The following is a 15,482-nucleotide window of genomic DNA, read 5'->3' on the forward strand; positions in this document are numbered from 1 at the left end:
AATTTGCATATGTAACCAAGACTGGTATCCCTGCTTCACCTAATTTGCATATGTGATCAAGACTGGTATCCCTGCTTCATCTAATTTGCATATTTGACCAAGACTGGTATCCCTGCTTCATCCAATTTACATAATATGAAACCAAGACTGATGTCACTGCCTCATCTAATTTGCATATGTAACCAAGACTGGCATCCCTGCTTCATCTAATTTGCATATGTGATCAAGACTGATGTCATTGCCTCATCTAATTTGCATATGTGACCAAGACTGGTATCACTGCCTCATCTAATTTGCATATGTGACCAAGACTGGTATCACTGCCTCATCTAATTTGCATATGTGACCAAGACTGGTATCACTGCTGTGTGAAGACAGAAGAAGCCATGCAATTCCATAATTTCCACGATCACTTGCACAGTTTTGATAAAGTGCTCATTTTGCTGATTGTTTGACCCCGTTTACAGTGCGAGGCTCGGCCGCGGCTCGGCCGCGGCCGTGCCCAGCCCCGCTTGAGTGTAAACGCACAAAAGGCCAAATGCGAGGCCAAAATTGGCCTCGCATTTGGCCTCGCTCTGGAGGTGGTCTCGGCCGCGGCCGAGCCGCGGCCGAGCCCGGCCTTTTCTTGGTGTAAACGCAAACTGGGCCAAATGCGCGGCCAATTGCGCGGCCAATTTTAGTCTGGCTTCCAAACCCTCTGCCTGTATCTTTCGCTATTCAGGATATTAACCCCCTCAACGTCGAAAACTAGTATAGTTTAAGGTGGTTTTGTCCTGCAAAGGATTTTTTTTCTTCGGCAAAGGCCTTTGCCCGAACGGCGACTTCGTCGCCAATGAATTCATTTGCCAAAGGGTCTGAAAACCAGACAATACCATATTGCGTTTGTTTACAAGCAGAGCGCCACTACGACAAAATATTGAAAGGTTTGAATCAAAAGCGCGGCCGAGCCCAGCAGTGTAAACGGACAAAATTGCGAGGCTCGGCCGCGCAATTGAGGCCGGACTCGGCCGCGGCCGAGCCGCGGCCGAGCCCGGCCCCGCACTGTAAACGGGGTCTTTGACTGTTTTAATTGTCCTATAGCTGAAGTGAAAATAAACCCTTACCTGAGTTTATCAGTCAGCATAATTTCATGTAATGTGAACACTTGAATACAATCACCTGATATATGCAAATTGCACACATTAAAGGGATTGCATAGTTTCGGTGGAGATGGGGTTTCAGGCATTCAGCTTTTTTGTGAGATAATGTGAAACGTCTTTATGAAATATGAAAGAGCATACAATTCTAGGATGAATTCAAAGTTTATTTGATGAAAATCAGGTTTAAAATGGCTGAGAAATAACAGGACAGAGGTCCTAATAAAAAGTGGGACCCACCTTTTATTAGGACTGCTTTGTTTTACTTTGTTTGATCCCTCAGCCATTTCAAAATCAATTTTCACCAAATAAACTTTGAATTCCTATTAGAATTGTATGCTCTTTCATATTTCATAAGTGGCTTCTGATCATCTTGCAAAAAGTTGAAGTCTGAATTACCCATCTCAACCCAAACTATACCATCCCTGTACTGAGATAAGTTTAGAATATGGGATGTTTGAAGACATCTAATCTATGTAACTTTCATCATGATGGATTTATGTCACAATAAACACTTGTATTCACATCATAATCTGTATTCAAGAATGATAAATTCATTAATGATAGCTGCCGCCTGAGACACCACATAAACTTCTCAATGATGGATGCCAATATGACATTCATTTTCACTGATTTTGTTGTGATTTTGATTTATGGCAAACCCCCCCCCCAAAAAAAAAAAAAAAAAAAAAAAAAAAAAACATGATTCAGGGCTCGACACTAACTTTTTTTTTTTGGGTGGCCTGATGGGGCCATCAAAGTCATCAATTTCAATTTTTTGGTGGCCCGAAAAAAAAACACAATAAAAAAATATTAAAAGTCCCGTTTTTTGTTTTTTAATGAGCCACACTCACTGCATGCATGTATGCATTTCCGGCGCAAAAAAATACGAATTTATTGACATACGTTTCAAAAAATTTTGGTGACCCGAGGCGGGCCACCAAATTCGCCCTTTTTTAAAAATTTGGTGGCCCAACTTTCATGCTTGGTCCCGGGCCACCGGGCCACCGTTAGTGTCGAGCCCTGCTATTCATACAAGAAAATGAGTATACATTATGTAATAAGTGGTTTCTTGGTATCTCACAGAAAGTTAAAAACCCAATCCTCATCTCCTCCAATACTATACAATCCCTTTAATCTTTGTGTATGAACCATCTATCTATCTTTCAATCAATCAATCAATCGTGGTAGATACAAAGAATGACATAGACAATTGTGTAGTGGAAAAGCCACATAAAACTCTCACACACACACAAACACACACACACACACACACACACACAAAATTCAATTATGCACATACTCAAGCATGGACACAAACACACAACGAGAGATGAGTCATTGAAGTAAAATATGGAAAATGTGCATGCTTTAATAATAAATCTAAACCGTACAAAGTTTTGTCAATAGTTCAATGGCAAGGAATTTCTGGTCACTTACAGGAATAAACTAAAGTTATCTAAAGTCAACAGACTGTACCCTCCCTACAAACACTCATACATCATATCTTTGTGATCTTACCGAAAGCTGGCCTGCTTTTTTTTTTTGACATATTTTGACAAAAATGTCATATCAATGGTATGAGAATTTCAAAGTTCTTCACAGATGAAGAAGTGTATCAAATAAGTTTCCACTGCAATGTACACAAAGGTATTGTTGGGTCATGCCAGCTAGTCTAATTTTTCCAGACCCTGGCTGTCTCCATGTGAGACTACATGTTGCATACAATGATGGATATATAGCCTCTGCAGTAACAATGGACTTTGTGTGAACTTACAAACTATCTCAAAATTCACCTTTTTCTGAAGTGCAGACAAGTCTGTATGTGCACATTCTTTGTGTGGAATGCAGTCTAACCATCTTCTCCAAAGAAATCACTATAACCTTTGACCTTTCTTGTTGGCGCCCAAAATCAATTCGGTCTCACCCTACACTGAGGGAAAGGATAACCACAATTAATCAAATGACAAGGAAGTGCAGCATTGATATGAAGGAACTTTTCACTTGAAATGTTCTATTCAAGGACTTTGGCAAATATCTCATCCCATCATATCTTTAATCCACAGTCTTTAAAAGGCCCAAATTTGACGAGGTACAAATGACAAAAACTAAAAAATCACAATAGCAAGATCTTCAAGTAAAGTTCACACACAATTGACCTTATAAACTTCAGCCAGAATCTAAAATTGGATTATGTATACTCCTTTTATGTACACACTAGCTTGAAATAATTTGGATATTGGTGTCAGGATTACATTTTCTCAGTTGGTACAGATAATGTGCAGAGACAGTCTGTAAGCAAGTACAATAGTGTACATTGTATCAACTTTAGACCAACTGCATACAATTTGTGTACTGTTTTCACATTGGCAGAATGTGCCACCTGATAATTATAATTATCAAAGTGTTGATGATTAGAGAAATAATCGAAAAACGGTATTCTTTGGAAGTCGTACTCATGATAGCCACTTCACATATATGGCAGCATCATCTGAACAGAACCTCCTCCCCCCCCCAGTTCCATCCAGCATTTCCTTAAATTGTACTGCAGAGGTGATGACTAATGCTACTTGTGGTAGTCTTGCCTCTTTGATGTAGGCATAGCAGTCACTTGGCACAGTGAGATGCACCAAAAAAAAAAAAAAAAAAACAAAAAAAAAAAAACAAAACACCACATTTTAAAACGAAAACAAACACAAAAACAAAATCAAGTCAGCTTCTTACACATGACACAATCCAAAGCGATATCGTCTATTGAAGAGTGACTTTCTTTAGGCTAGACAGCTGGCTTTTAGGTCAGTTTCTTCACTTGTATGGAAAACATAAGAGGGCTATATTTAACTTCTTTTTTTCTTGGGGGGGGGGGGGAGAGTGGGGCTCACTCTGATTTGTAACATCGGCAGATGCATTTTCAGGAGAAATGTTTCAAGGGCTGACACTAAATCCTGCTCCTTGACCCCTGAACTTGTGACATTGTGATCCCTGTTTATACACCAAGATAAATGCAGTACAGAGGATGGCCTCAGGCCTGCCTATTGCTATGTATACTGGTGTAAATGCATGTGGGCATGATAACAGTAAAATATTTAGTCCCCTATTGGAAATCCCCATGAGGTGGTCTCGGGCTGGCCTACTTTTGACATAAACACATGGGCCAAAATGCAGTATCAAATTCATCACAAGACTGTATCAAGAGATGAAATATCATTGTGACATCGGCGTCACCCGCAGAATGCTAACCTTTGCGTATTGCATCCGAAAAATTATTTGTTTACATGGAGAGTGCCACAATGACAACATATTGATATGTTTTCATTAAGGTTGGCCGGAAGTCGGTATAAATGCACAAATTGTGGGCACTAGTACTGCAACTGAGGCAGGCACTGCAATGTAAACGGGGTCTCTGATAATGCTCAGAAATGTATGATAATCTCCCATTCTGTAGGTTCCTATAATAATCTTGACTCACACTTGACTTGGTCCCACATGCTGCCATCAAATGGTATACGTCATGACCATTATGATTGATGTCTCTTTAACTGATGGCAATGGCCTCTGACCTAGCTACCTGCCTGTTTAACATCCAAAAACTCGACCTCTTTTTAAAGGCATATGACCCTAACTGCGAGCTCTTTCCTTGTGTCAATAACTTGACACTCTGACCTTCTTTTCATCAGCTGGTAACATATGGTTGACATCATTGAGGTCAATTTCTTGTTTGATGGCCATGCCATATTTCTTATCATTCTGCTGCTGTTTGACCTCTTGGGTTCATGACCTCTTGACCCTGACTGTGAACCCTTACTTAGTGTAACGATTCTGAACACCTTAACTCAGTCTTTATCTGCTAGCATCACATAGTAGACATCATAAAGGTCAACATTCTCTTGTGTATAATGATCATACTTTCTTCCTTTAGATGTCTGCTGTTTGACCTCAGGGACTCTTGACCCTTGCAATGACCTCTGAACCTACATTGTGACCTTTTGTTCTGTGTCATGACCACCTGCAAACTATAGTTCTGTGTCATGATCCGGTCTCACTGAACTCGGTCGTGTCTGCTGGCATTACATGGTAGACATCGTCCAGGTCACAATCCTCTTGCTTGATGACCACGCCATGTTCCTTGGCCACCTCATCAGCCACATCCTCCACCTCATCATCAACCTCCTCGACATCAATGACATCATATCCATGCCCCATGTGGCTGGATGGGTCGAGGTTCATTCTAACTCTCTTGTGCAGCCGAACCACTGGAATGTCTCTGTCTTGGCGCTTGCGGTTGTTCTTGAATTTGTTCATCAGTCGTTGCTTCCATGTGTCCTACACAAAGACAATATACAATGTTGACTGAGGACCATCTTTTCTGATTCAACTGGAAATCGCTCTCATTTCTTCTCTCGAAAAACATACAAGAAATCAAAATGTACCAACTTAGATTCAATACTTTCCTAACATCCTTCATACAAGTTTTCAAAATTACATTGTCCAAAGAAAAAGTGTCTAACCCTGAAGTGCCTCTGCAAATAGTTGGAATGTGTCAGGTATTTCAACTGGCACTAAGTTAAATCCCCCAAAACACAAGTGTCTGAAAAACTTTCTAGGGTTTTAACATGCCACACTTAATGATCATGATTTGCACTGTCACTTAATCTGTCAGTACTGACCCTTCCTTAAACATCTGTGCTCATTAGTGTGCCGAATGCCAAAAGGCGAATGTTTCCAAGTGTTGGAAAGACAACGGATGTCAGACAGATTCATCTTACGCTAAATATATACTTCATTATTCGATAAAGTCAGAGCAAATATGCTCATGCTGATGCTCAAAGCATCTAGCTGTTAATAAAAGCAGCAAAAAGTTTCACAGGGAACTATGTGCTCTCCATATGTAGTTTCTGAAGGTAGGTCTTGTTATGTCCATTCAAGACTATCATTTATCCCCCTCTCGCTAATAATTTGAGAATAAAGGAAACAAATTTTCATGCTTAGATATGAACGACATATGTCCGCACTACAAGAGAACTGCAAAAACTTTGTCTGGCAGCATCCATCTGTTTATAGATTCTATCTATTCTGTTATTGATAAATCTTCCATGCAGAGATGTACTACATGATGCATTCTCAGTGACAAAGATTTTTGTTGGTTGCCTGTGTGCTGCATCAAGCTTTTTTCTTCTTCCTCATGAATGGCTAACAGAGATTGGATATTTGAATTAGGAGATCAAGCACTGACCTGTGCTGCCCCCAAACTTTGGAATACCTTACCATTGTTATGACTAGAAATCTGGAAATCTCTAATTGTATCGTTATTCAAACTAAGACGCAATACATAATATCTTCATTTAACTATTCAATGTTGTTTAAAGGGACAGTACAGTACTGGTTGAGGTAGGGATTCATGTTGTGAACATTCCTAAGTGAGATAGTGAGAAACCTCTTATGAAATATGAAAGAGCATGTAATTTTAAGAAGGATTCAATGTTTATTTGATGAAAATTGGTTTTCAAATGGCTGAGGTATCCAAAAAAGTGATAATAATAAAAAGCGACAGGCCACGCCTTTTATTAGGATCTCTTTGTTTCACCTTGTTTTTGGATATCTCAGCCATTTCAAAACTGATTTTCATTAAATAAACTTTTAATACCCCTTAGAATTGCATGCTTTTTGACATATCATAGACTGGTTTCTGAATATCTTGCAAAACGTTAAAAAGCTAAATCCTCACCTCACCCAGAACTATACACACCCTTTAAGTTCATCAGGAGCTACTGCAGCGCAGAAGAATTGGTTCTGTGCTTTGATATTAAGGGCACATGATGAAACTCACGATTTGGTTCTCTCTGCTTTCGCTTGGCCCAGCCTGGTTGTAGAGTTCAGGGAAGACGTCTAGAAACATTTCGGTCAGGAACCTGTACTCGTAAGCTGTTGGATAACTATACGAGAAAAGGACCCAGAGACATAAAAAGCACTGCTGCTGTTGTTGCTGGGAGGACATCACAGTCGCATCACAAAGTTGACACAAGCACTGAAATCATCACTAGCTTGCAGTGTAGAACAAGCACATGTGATTCTGGTTGCTACTAAAAAATTGAATGAATGTTGCTTATTAACATCAATGAAGAGACATTTGTGAATCAGTTACAATAAAAAAACGACTTGACAGAAGAATTCATTAATTTGAACAAAATGCCCCATTTCTAATGGCTACTTACAATGTATAGGGTGTAACTGACTTGTAGACACAGTCCATGAGGTGGCTACGTTCGCCATTTGTGAGGGTCAGCCCTGCACGAAGCTTGGCGGCAGCTCCCTGTGGAAACTCTGGCAACTTGTACGAGTAGATCCATCGTGAATCGCTGCGCTTCTCGAGAAAGCTGGTCAGAGAGCCCTCCAGAGAACCGCTGGGGCTCGCCGCCTGGTCCAAAAGATGGTCCTGGCGCCAATCTTCAGCGAGGGGCTTGCTGTCTTGGATCCACGTTCCAGTCGCAGATGGCTCACGGCTGTTGTCGTCATTGCTCAGGGAGACGACCTTGGAGATTGCGGGACGGCTCATTGACTGGCTGTTGTTGTTGGATCTGGTAGATCTTGTCCTAATGGGGTCAGTTTGCAGAAGACTTATGATTTGGTTGCCTGATGTATGGGAGTGCGGTACTTCATGATAGCTGCTACTTTGAAGGCCATGGCTGAAAAAACGGAATGATGCACATTAACAAGACATCATTTTATGGTAAACAAGATGCATTTACAAGAAGTGAATACATTGTCACAGAGACAGCTTTGATATGAAACTAGCATTCAGATAAAAACAGGGAAATACATTCCATGCAGTCTTTGGATATCTGCATCATTTGGAAATGTGCAATGATTTCTAGGACAGTAACAATGTGACACCCCCTCCAAAAAACAAACAAACAAACAAACAAACAAACAAACAAACAAACAAACAAACCCCCCAAACGTTTCAGATCTGGGCCCTACCAACACAAAATCATGTCACACTGACTCATTACAAAATAACTTCAAGACAAAAGCTCATATGACATGCCTTCCCTCGGAACAAACAGAGGTAACTCATTAAGGCAATCCATTTGCTCTGTGAAAGCTTACCAGTGGTGGGCAGTTGCAGATGAAGTCGCAACTTGTTTGCTGGGTGAATGTACGGGGACGTTTGTTACAACCTCTGGTGGGTCTTCAATCAAGTACGGTTCCTGAGCTGATGAGGAAGCAGGCTGTGGAAGATGCGACTGGCACAATGCGTGGAGCTGCTGGACTGCAGATACCGTGGGCCGTAGCATCTGACCGCTAGCTACGGACAGCGTGTGGACTTGAGGCATACTGGACACTGCCAAGGGTCGGTGCTGGGACAGGTCCTCCCGAGTCTTGGAGGGTGCTGCATGTTGTCCTGCAGGTTCTGTGACAGACACAACTGCTGCAGATGTCTTCTGATGGTGTGCTACAGGGGTCACCTTGGCATTCTTGTCCAGCTCTACCTTGATCCTGCTGTTGGTGGGCGTGGCGTCCCCATCATCCAGGTCCACCCAATCCTCAAAGCCCTTGTCCCAGATCTGCAGCAGGACTGCATGAAGGCCAAAGAGCTCCCTGGCCCGATGCCTCAGTGTCTCTACCTCTATGTTATCCACACCTTGGGCAACCTCCAACTCCACTTTCTTCTTGCGGTCTCCATGAATAAGCAAGTACCTGGAAGTATTAATGGGATCATTTTCATTTATGATTTTTAGTGGGCAACTAATACACTATGTATTTCATACAATCATATCAGGGAACTTGGGTATTTTTGTTCATTTTTTTTACCACATTTGATTGAATTTTGCATCCATATTATAGATATCACTTTGTTACAGATTATTCATGGAAACTTCAAATCATCATTTATAGAACCTGTGATTAAGTAAAAGTTACAGTAAAGCACAGCAGCTGAGGTATAGAAATATACCACAGCTCTTTCACAACGACAGTTGCTTTCCACCAAAAGCAGCTAATGGACTCATCAAGTCCACAAAACTAAATTTGTGTAACTTAGTGCTGTATCTTTTGTCTTGAATAAGTTTCTAAGTACTATTCTTTGTCTTACTTGCACTCATAAAATTTTCAAAGCCTGTAAAGTGCACTAAACTTACAAAAATGATCCTTGAATTGGCAAAACTTTAAAAAGAAGATAAAAATTAATATTTCATTCTGTCTGAAATTGGCAAATCTTCATTTCTTTCTGATTTTGTGCAGATTCAGTGACTTTAAAACAGTTACATCTAAACTTTTTTTTTCTTATACAAGATTAAAAAAACCACTGTCATCAATTTGCGCAATGACAAGAATGCACCTAGCTTGTGAAACCTTAAACAAACTCACGCAACAATAAACACACAACAGTTAAATTTGCCAACCTCTATGTATACAATATCTATGACATCTGTAGATTGTGGCCCTGACAATAAATGCCAATAGACCATTTGATGTATTCCTAATGGCTTAAACAACAACAACAACAACAACAACAACAACAACAACAACAACAACAACAACAACAACAACAACAACAACAACAACAACAACAACAACAACAACAACAACAACAACAACAACAACAACAACAACAACAACAACAACATCACACAACCTGGATTAATGTGCTAAATCTTAAAAAAAAACTTTAACATTACTTCTCATTGCTTAGCACATATATTTACAAGGCCTACACACAACTCTTTTGAAATACTTATTTTACTTTGATATTTCACAAAAATATGTATTTGGCTGTATGAAAAAAAAAAAAAAAGAAGAAACATTTAACAATTATCTGCAGCAATCAATTTCCATGCAAATATTTTGATAACAATAGAAACACTGTTGTTTTTGTTTTTTCCAAAAACATTTTTGGAAAAGCTCACATTCAGAGACAAAAGAAGTCGACTACACAAGTTGAATCAGTCACAAGTCAAGTAGTCCCAATAGGATGCCATCCTGTACGAGTCACTTGTTTTCAAACTGCCTCAACTTTGCATCTAGTAGTATAACTACTTCATTTCATCCGAAACGATGTTCTCCCCGAGATACTTTTACCTTCAAATCTTTTCTGGGTGCTGACCAGTTTTGATTTGCTGTCACACTGAAAAACTAAAGGAGTCAGAAATCTATGCACATAATTTAGGGCCTATATTCTTATACGTGTGTGCACCTACTAGGAAATGAGTGTAAAACTTCTAACCTACATGATAGTGAGACCCAGCTGTGTGAGTCATCATTGCCCAATGTTTGCTTACCTCAGAACATGAGTCATCATGCCCTAGTTAGATGACCATGAGTGGTCCAACAGTCAGTATGGATGAGATGTCCTCACAGATCTTGACCAATGTCCTCTCTCATGTCCCAATCCATACCTGCAGCAGCTGAAATCTTCCGTTTCACAGATTGGTCATATATGCAGCAGGGCTGCATGTGCATGGATCACACATATCCCAGAATGGGTGATCAGTCAAAGTGATGATCTTCCAGTGGACTAAAAGACATAAAATTCATACAACAGCACTGAAATGAAGAGTCAGCTTAAATTAGTCAAAAGATCACTCTGCATAGTACATGGAAATCCTGAGCAGCAGAACAAGACATATCATGCATATATTAACCAGAAAAGAAGGGAAGAGTCCCTCAAACAACAGTCAGACATAAAGCTGCACACAGGCGATCGACTATGGCACATTGTGATTAGTCAGTGCATGCATTCCGCTTGTACAGTAGAGTTCCGAGCTCAGCAGAGTACATGGTCTAATATATAAAGCCAGGTTGACCCTTCTGCCTCTGTGCCTAGTCAAATGCCTTGTCTGTGTGACTGTGCAGTTTCCCCACCGTGGTCGACTCCAACACACACATCAGTGTGTGTGCACACGGCGTGTGTGTGGGCGTGTGTGTGTGTGTGTGTGTGCATACAATGCATGTAGTCATGCAGTCAAACTGATGAAGTGACTCGGCACTAGCTGCCTGATGATTAAAGGCATAATTTACCATTTGCAGATGAAAGCATTAGTGCTATAAAATAGTTCTAAAATGTGAGTTAGGGATAGAAACAACCACTGTCAAAATTTGAATCCGTATAATCGATGTTAAGTGTTGTTAAATACACAAAATGTGAACAATAGTTATAATAAAAAAATTTCCAGACTAAACCGTATACAGTTACGGTTTAATGAGAAAAACCCTGATATCTCCTTATATTTTAGGTTTTATTGCAAATATTTCATATGGTAGGATGTTTTATGATACAACAGACCTACACATATGCATCAAATATGATATCTTGAAAATTTTTGAAATCACTGCTCCCAAAGGTAAACTGGACCTTTAATACTGAACCTGTGTGCATTCCAGCTTGTTGAGTAATAATTGTACATGATCGATAGGCATGTTTCCTACTCATTGTTTGAAGTATCATCCATTACATTGATTGTTTATATATACCATGATTCTTGATCAAATATGCATATATGTGGAGATTTGCAAAGCTTACAAATAACATGGATGAATACTTGGGCCCCATTTCATAGAAGATGTTGGGATGGCAACTCTTGCTGGAATGGCAACTTCCAATAGCAACAGCCAATCAGGAAGCTGGATTCTTGTCGTTGTCATGAAAATTGCCATTCAAGCAAGAGTTGTTATCATATCAACTTTTTATGAAACGGGGCCCAGAAGCTCTCCATTGTGCAGTTTGAGCCTGTGAAAGAATGCAGCCATGAAATATTCTGCAAATATGGCTCCACAGTAAATCACACCACAAATTTGGTTATTTCAGTTCATGACATTTGCTTTCATACCAATGTGTTCATCTAAAAAAATAAGCAGATGTCAGATGATACTTTAATGTATGTGGAGTCACCTATTAAAGAAGAATTCCTCTCCAAAATTTGATCAATTTCAAAGGAAAGAGAAAAGAAAATCTCTGCAGAACAGTGCAAAAATGATTAAAATCAGATAACAAATAAGTAACGACATCTGTAATTTTGCAATTTTGCTGATAACACTTCTTGACAAGTCATTATGAATATTCAAATCAGCAAGCTTATGATGTCATGCTCTCACAATTTCTTATTGATTTCATATACAGAAATTACAAAAATCTCATATTTTAGCTGTATGAATATAAAGCTTGCCTTAAAATCACCCAAAATATAAAAGAACAAATGTGTTTACCCGTATAAGCTAAGAATATCAATTTTTCAGAATTTCGTATAAGGTGTATGAAAAATTTGTGAGGGTATGACATCATCAACTCGCTCATTTGAATATTCATAAGGACTGGTCCAGAAATGTTTTCCGAAAAAATGTGAAATTTCAAAATGCCATTTCTTCCATATTTTGTATCTGATTTTTTTTTTGGTTTTTTGCCGTTTTTGGAATGTTCTGTAAAGATTTTTTTTTTTTTTTTTTTTTTTGGGGGGGGGGGGGGAGGGTATTTATTTGTGGGGTGAATTTTCATTGGTTTGATTATATGTTTCCTGAGCTTTTCTAGTTATTAACCTGTTGAGTAGGCCTGTGTCTGTGTGTGTGTGCATGTGTGTGTGTATAATGAAAGTTGGTTTCTCTTATTAACTGTCTTAGAGACATATCTTACGTATGTTGTCACATACAACGAAGGTATGATAAGCAAGAATTTAATATCTTCATCTTTATGAATAATTAATGGTTTAAGAATTCCGTTCTCTGTTAAATAATCTAAGGATGCACTCTACTGAAGAAACCTTTGAGCTCTTACAAGCATTGCACTTATTGCTAGTTGCATGATTCCATCATTTCACAATTTTATTTATTATGGACTTAAAACTTTGGCTAAGTCATTTATTCAAATATAGCCCTGTTATTTACCTGCTCATACATCATAGCATCTACTCTTGTAATGAGTTTCCGTTCTGAATTTATTTATTTTTTTGATGATATTAACATTGTTTTGTTTGCAGAGTGATACATGTATGGTATTTTGTTGTGAAATACTAGAAATATATTCAATTAATTCCAACACATCTTGGCCATTAAATAAGACAGCACTTGCAACTGATTGACAAATTGCCCTACATCGACGTAAATAAAAACACTGATCAATTTAGTGCCTATTTACGTCGATGTAGGGCAATTTGTCAATCAGTTGCAATGAAAACATCTCGACAGAAGAATTTCATGAATTTGAAGACAGCACTTCTTCACCTATTGTTGTCTTTTTATCTACCTCTTTTATTTCCCCCTGTATATTTCATCTTTCTTTCATGTTTACTGCTTACACAAGCTTTCTTTTCTGTACTACTCTCTCCCTGCTAACAGACAGACAAACCAAACTACTGCTTCACATAAATCTTTTTTTTTTCTCTCTCTCTCTTTTTTTTTTTTATGCAACCATAAAACAAACAAAGCACACAATATAAACAAATCTTGATGGTTTCTTCTAGCTACAATAGCTTTCTGACAAAGATGTTTTACTCCTACTGTCATCAGCAACATCTTCCAATACCACAGCATCATATTATACAGAGAATGCAAAGATGGATACCCAATTATGCTATCATGCCACAACCACTGTAACAGGATGCGTTATAATCATGATCAATATTCCCCAGTCAATATCACACGCGCCTACTATTGCCTTCAGCACCATTACCACATCACCTCCACCGACACCACCATCAATATCTGGTTCCGAAACCACAACCGTTGTTGACTGTACTACCACCTCAATATCATCTCGGCCAGCGGAAAACCAGCGGTGTTGTGAGATAGTGACACTGTCCTCAATCATCATCTGAAGAGTTGTTGTCAACATCTTGGAGGATGCTGGGGTTAGCATCCACGAGAACCGCATCTCATTATTCGGCTGGCTTGCGCGATGGACGCGGCATGAGTCATGTGTGATTCACTCCACTTCTCTCTCTCTCATCCAGTAGCCTGCTATTTGCACACTAATATGGTCGACTTTATTCGAGATGATGTATCAGTTACTGGTCGTCACTTAGCTCCCTTTGTGGCATCACTTTCCACTCTTTCTACCATGACAGAGCTACTTTCCCAGGACTGACTAATCATGTAGTCACATTTTTTTTTTCCTATCTGCATCATTTTATGTTTTTTATTGTTGGCTTGGCCATTAATTCTTTATTCCTTCTCCTTTGCGTCTCCATTCCATTATTTGCCCAAAATCAAACACAAAGCTCAGGAAGTTTTGGGATGTTGATACCAAAGCTGTTTGCTCTCTTTTTAACTCTCACTTACATGTGTACATCCCTCTCTCTTTCTCTCGTCAAGAAGATAACTTATTAGCTATTCAAATATATTGATGTATTCCTCATGTGATAATGCATCATCGGTCTGTCTCCATTGTCAAGCACTCATTCTGTGATCGACCATGTGTGATAGTTTTGTGTTTTCAAGGCTCCATAATCAATCTCTCTGTCCCCTTTTTCAACAAAATGACAAATGACTGCATACAACGAACTGACACATACTGTAATATCAGACGCTATCAAGAAAATGCATCATCCATCAAAACAAAGAAGCAATTGTGATTACGATTTTGAAAACCTTGTTTGCAAATGTGTTAAATATTCTCCCAATACAATGAAATGATGAGCCAAAGCCGGCACAATCCCCTCCCCCCCCCCCCCAAAAAAAAAAAGATGACAAAGAAACATGAGTATTCTCTCCCACATTGGCTGCTGAATGTGCTTCAAATGATGCATGGCTTTTATGACCTTATTCCACTCATCACACCTGTCTTTTTCTGATCACAGTCTCTAATACCAGCAAAGTCTTTCCTTTGTTCTCTGATGCTAACACATGGTATTGTGTGCTTTATATTACTGACCCAGATATACTTATCAACTTCAAGGGAATACACTATATCTTGGATCAGACCGGTCCCAAAATAGGAAACTGTGCCCGCTCGTGTCCGAACAGCAAAATGCACCAGTGCTTGTTCGTGCTTACTGCGGGATTATGGCATTAGAGTGCTGTCAACAGCAGCCAGTTTTGTGATCGACTATAACTTTAGCGAGCGGTCTAGAGTTACGAGCAGAATCTTCTACCGAGTGAGTGCCAAGTTCAAGGTCGGAACAAACTTGGCTCTGAAACAAGTATTGTCAGATACGGATGAGGTATCACCTCCTTATTTTCCTCTCCACCTTTCTCTTTGTAATACGGTACCTTTATCAATGTTCTGTTTGCTACACCCTCAAACTTCCTGACAGCTCTTCATTCCTCTTGAGCGAAACAGGAAAAAAGAGAAAGAAGGAAATTAGTGAAGGCTCTAGATCTATATCATACTATGACTTATAGCCTCTATGTCTATAAAAG

The 15,482-nt window shown here is 39.3% G+C and overlaps 1 protein-coding gene across 2 annotated transcripts in view; it reads right to left on the minus strand.

Annotated features, from left to right (window-relative positions):
- Positions 1–2,477: 2,477 nt before the first annotated feature.
- The window catches only part of LOC140230443 (uncharacterized), a 62,276-nt gene continuing 49,271 nt past the window's right edge, over positions 2,478–15,482 (minus strand). For both annotated transcript variants that reach the window (XM_072310596.1, XM_072310597.1), the window contains exons 2-6: positions 10,415–10,650; positions 8,244–8,834; positions 7,349–7,819; positions 6,964–7,069; positions 2,478–5,459 (exon numbers count right to left, since the gene is read on the minus strand). In XM_072310596.1, the coding sequence (XP_072166697.1) occupies positions 5,163–5,459; positions 6,964–7,069; positions 7,349–7,819; positions 8,244–8,834; positions 10,415–10,434 (1,485 nt within the window). In that variant the 5' untranslated portion in view covers positions 10,435–10,650 and the 3' untranslated portion in view covers positions 2,478–5,162. The remainder of the gene's footprint in view (positions 5,460–6,963; positions 7,070–7,348; positions 7,820–8,243; positions 8,835–10,414; positions 10,651–15,482) is intronic.

This window comes from Diadema setosum, chromosome 7 (assembly GCF_964275005.1).
Source record: "Diadema setosum chromosome 7, eeDiaSeto1, whole genome shotgun sequence".
Lineage (NCBI taxonomy): Eukaryota > Metazoa > Echinodermata > Echinoidea > Diadematoida > Diadematidae > Diadema > Diadema setosum.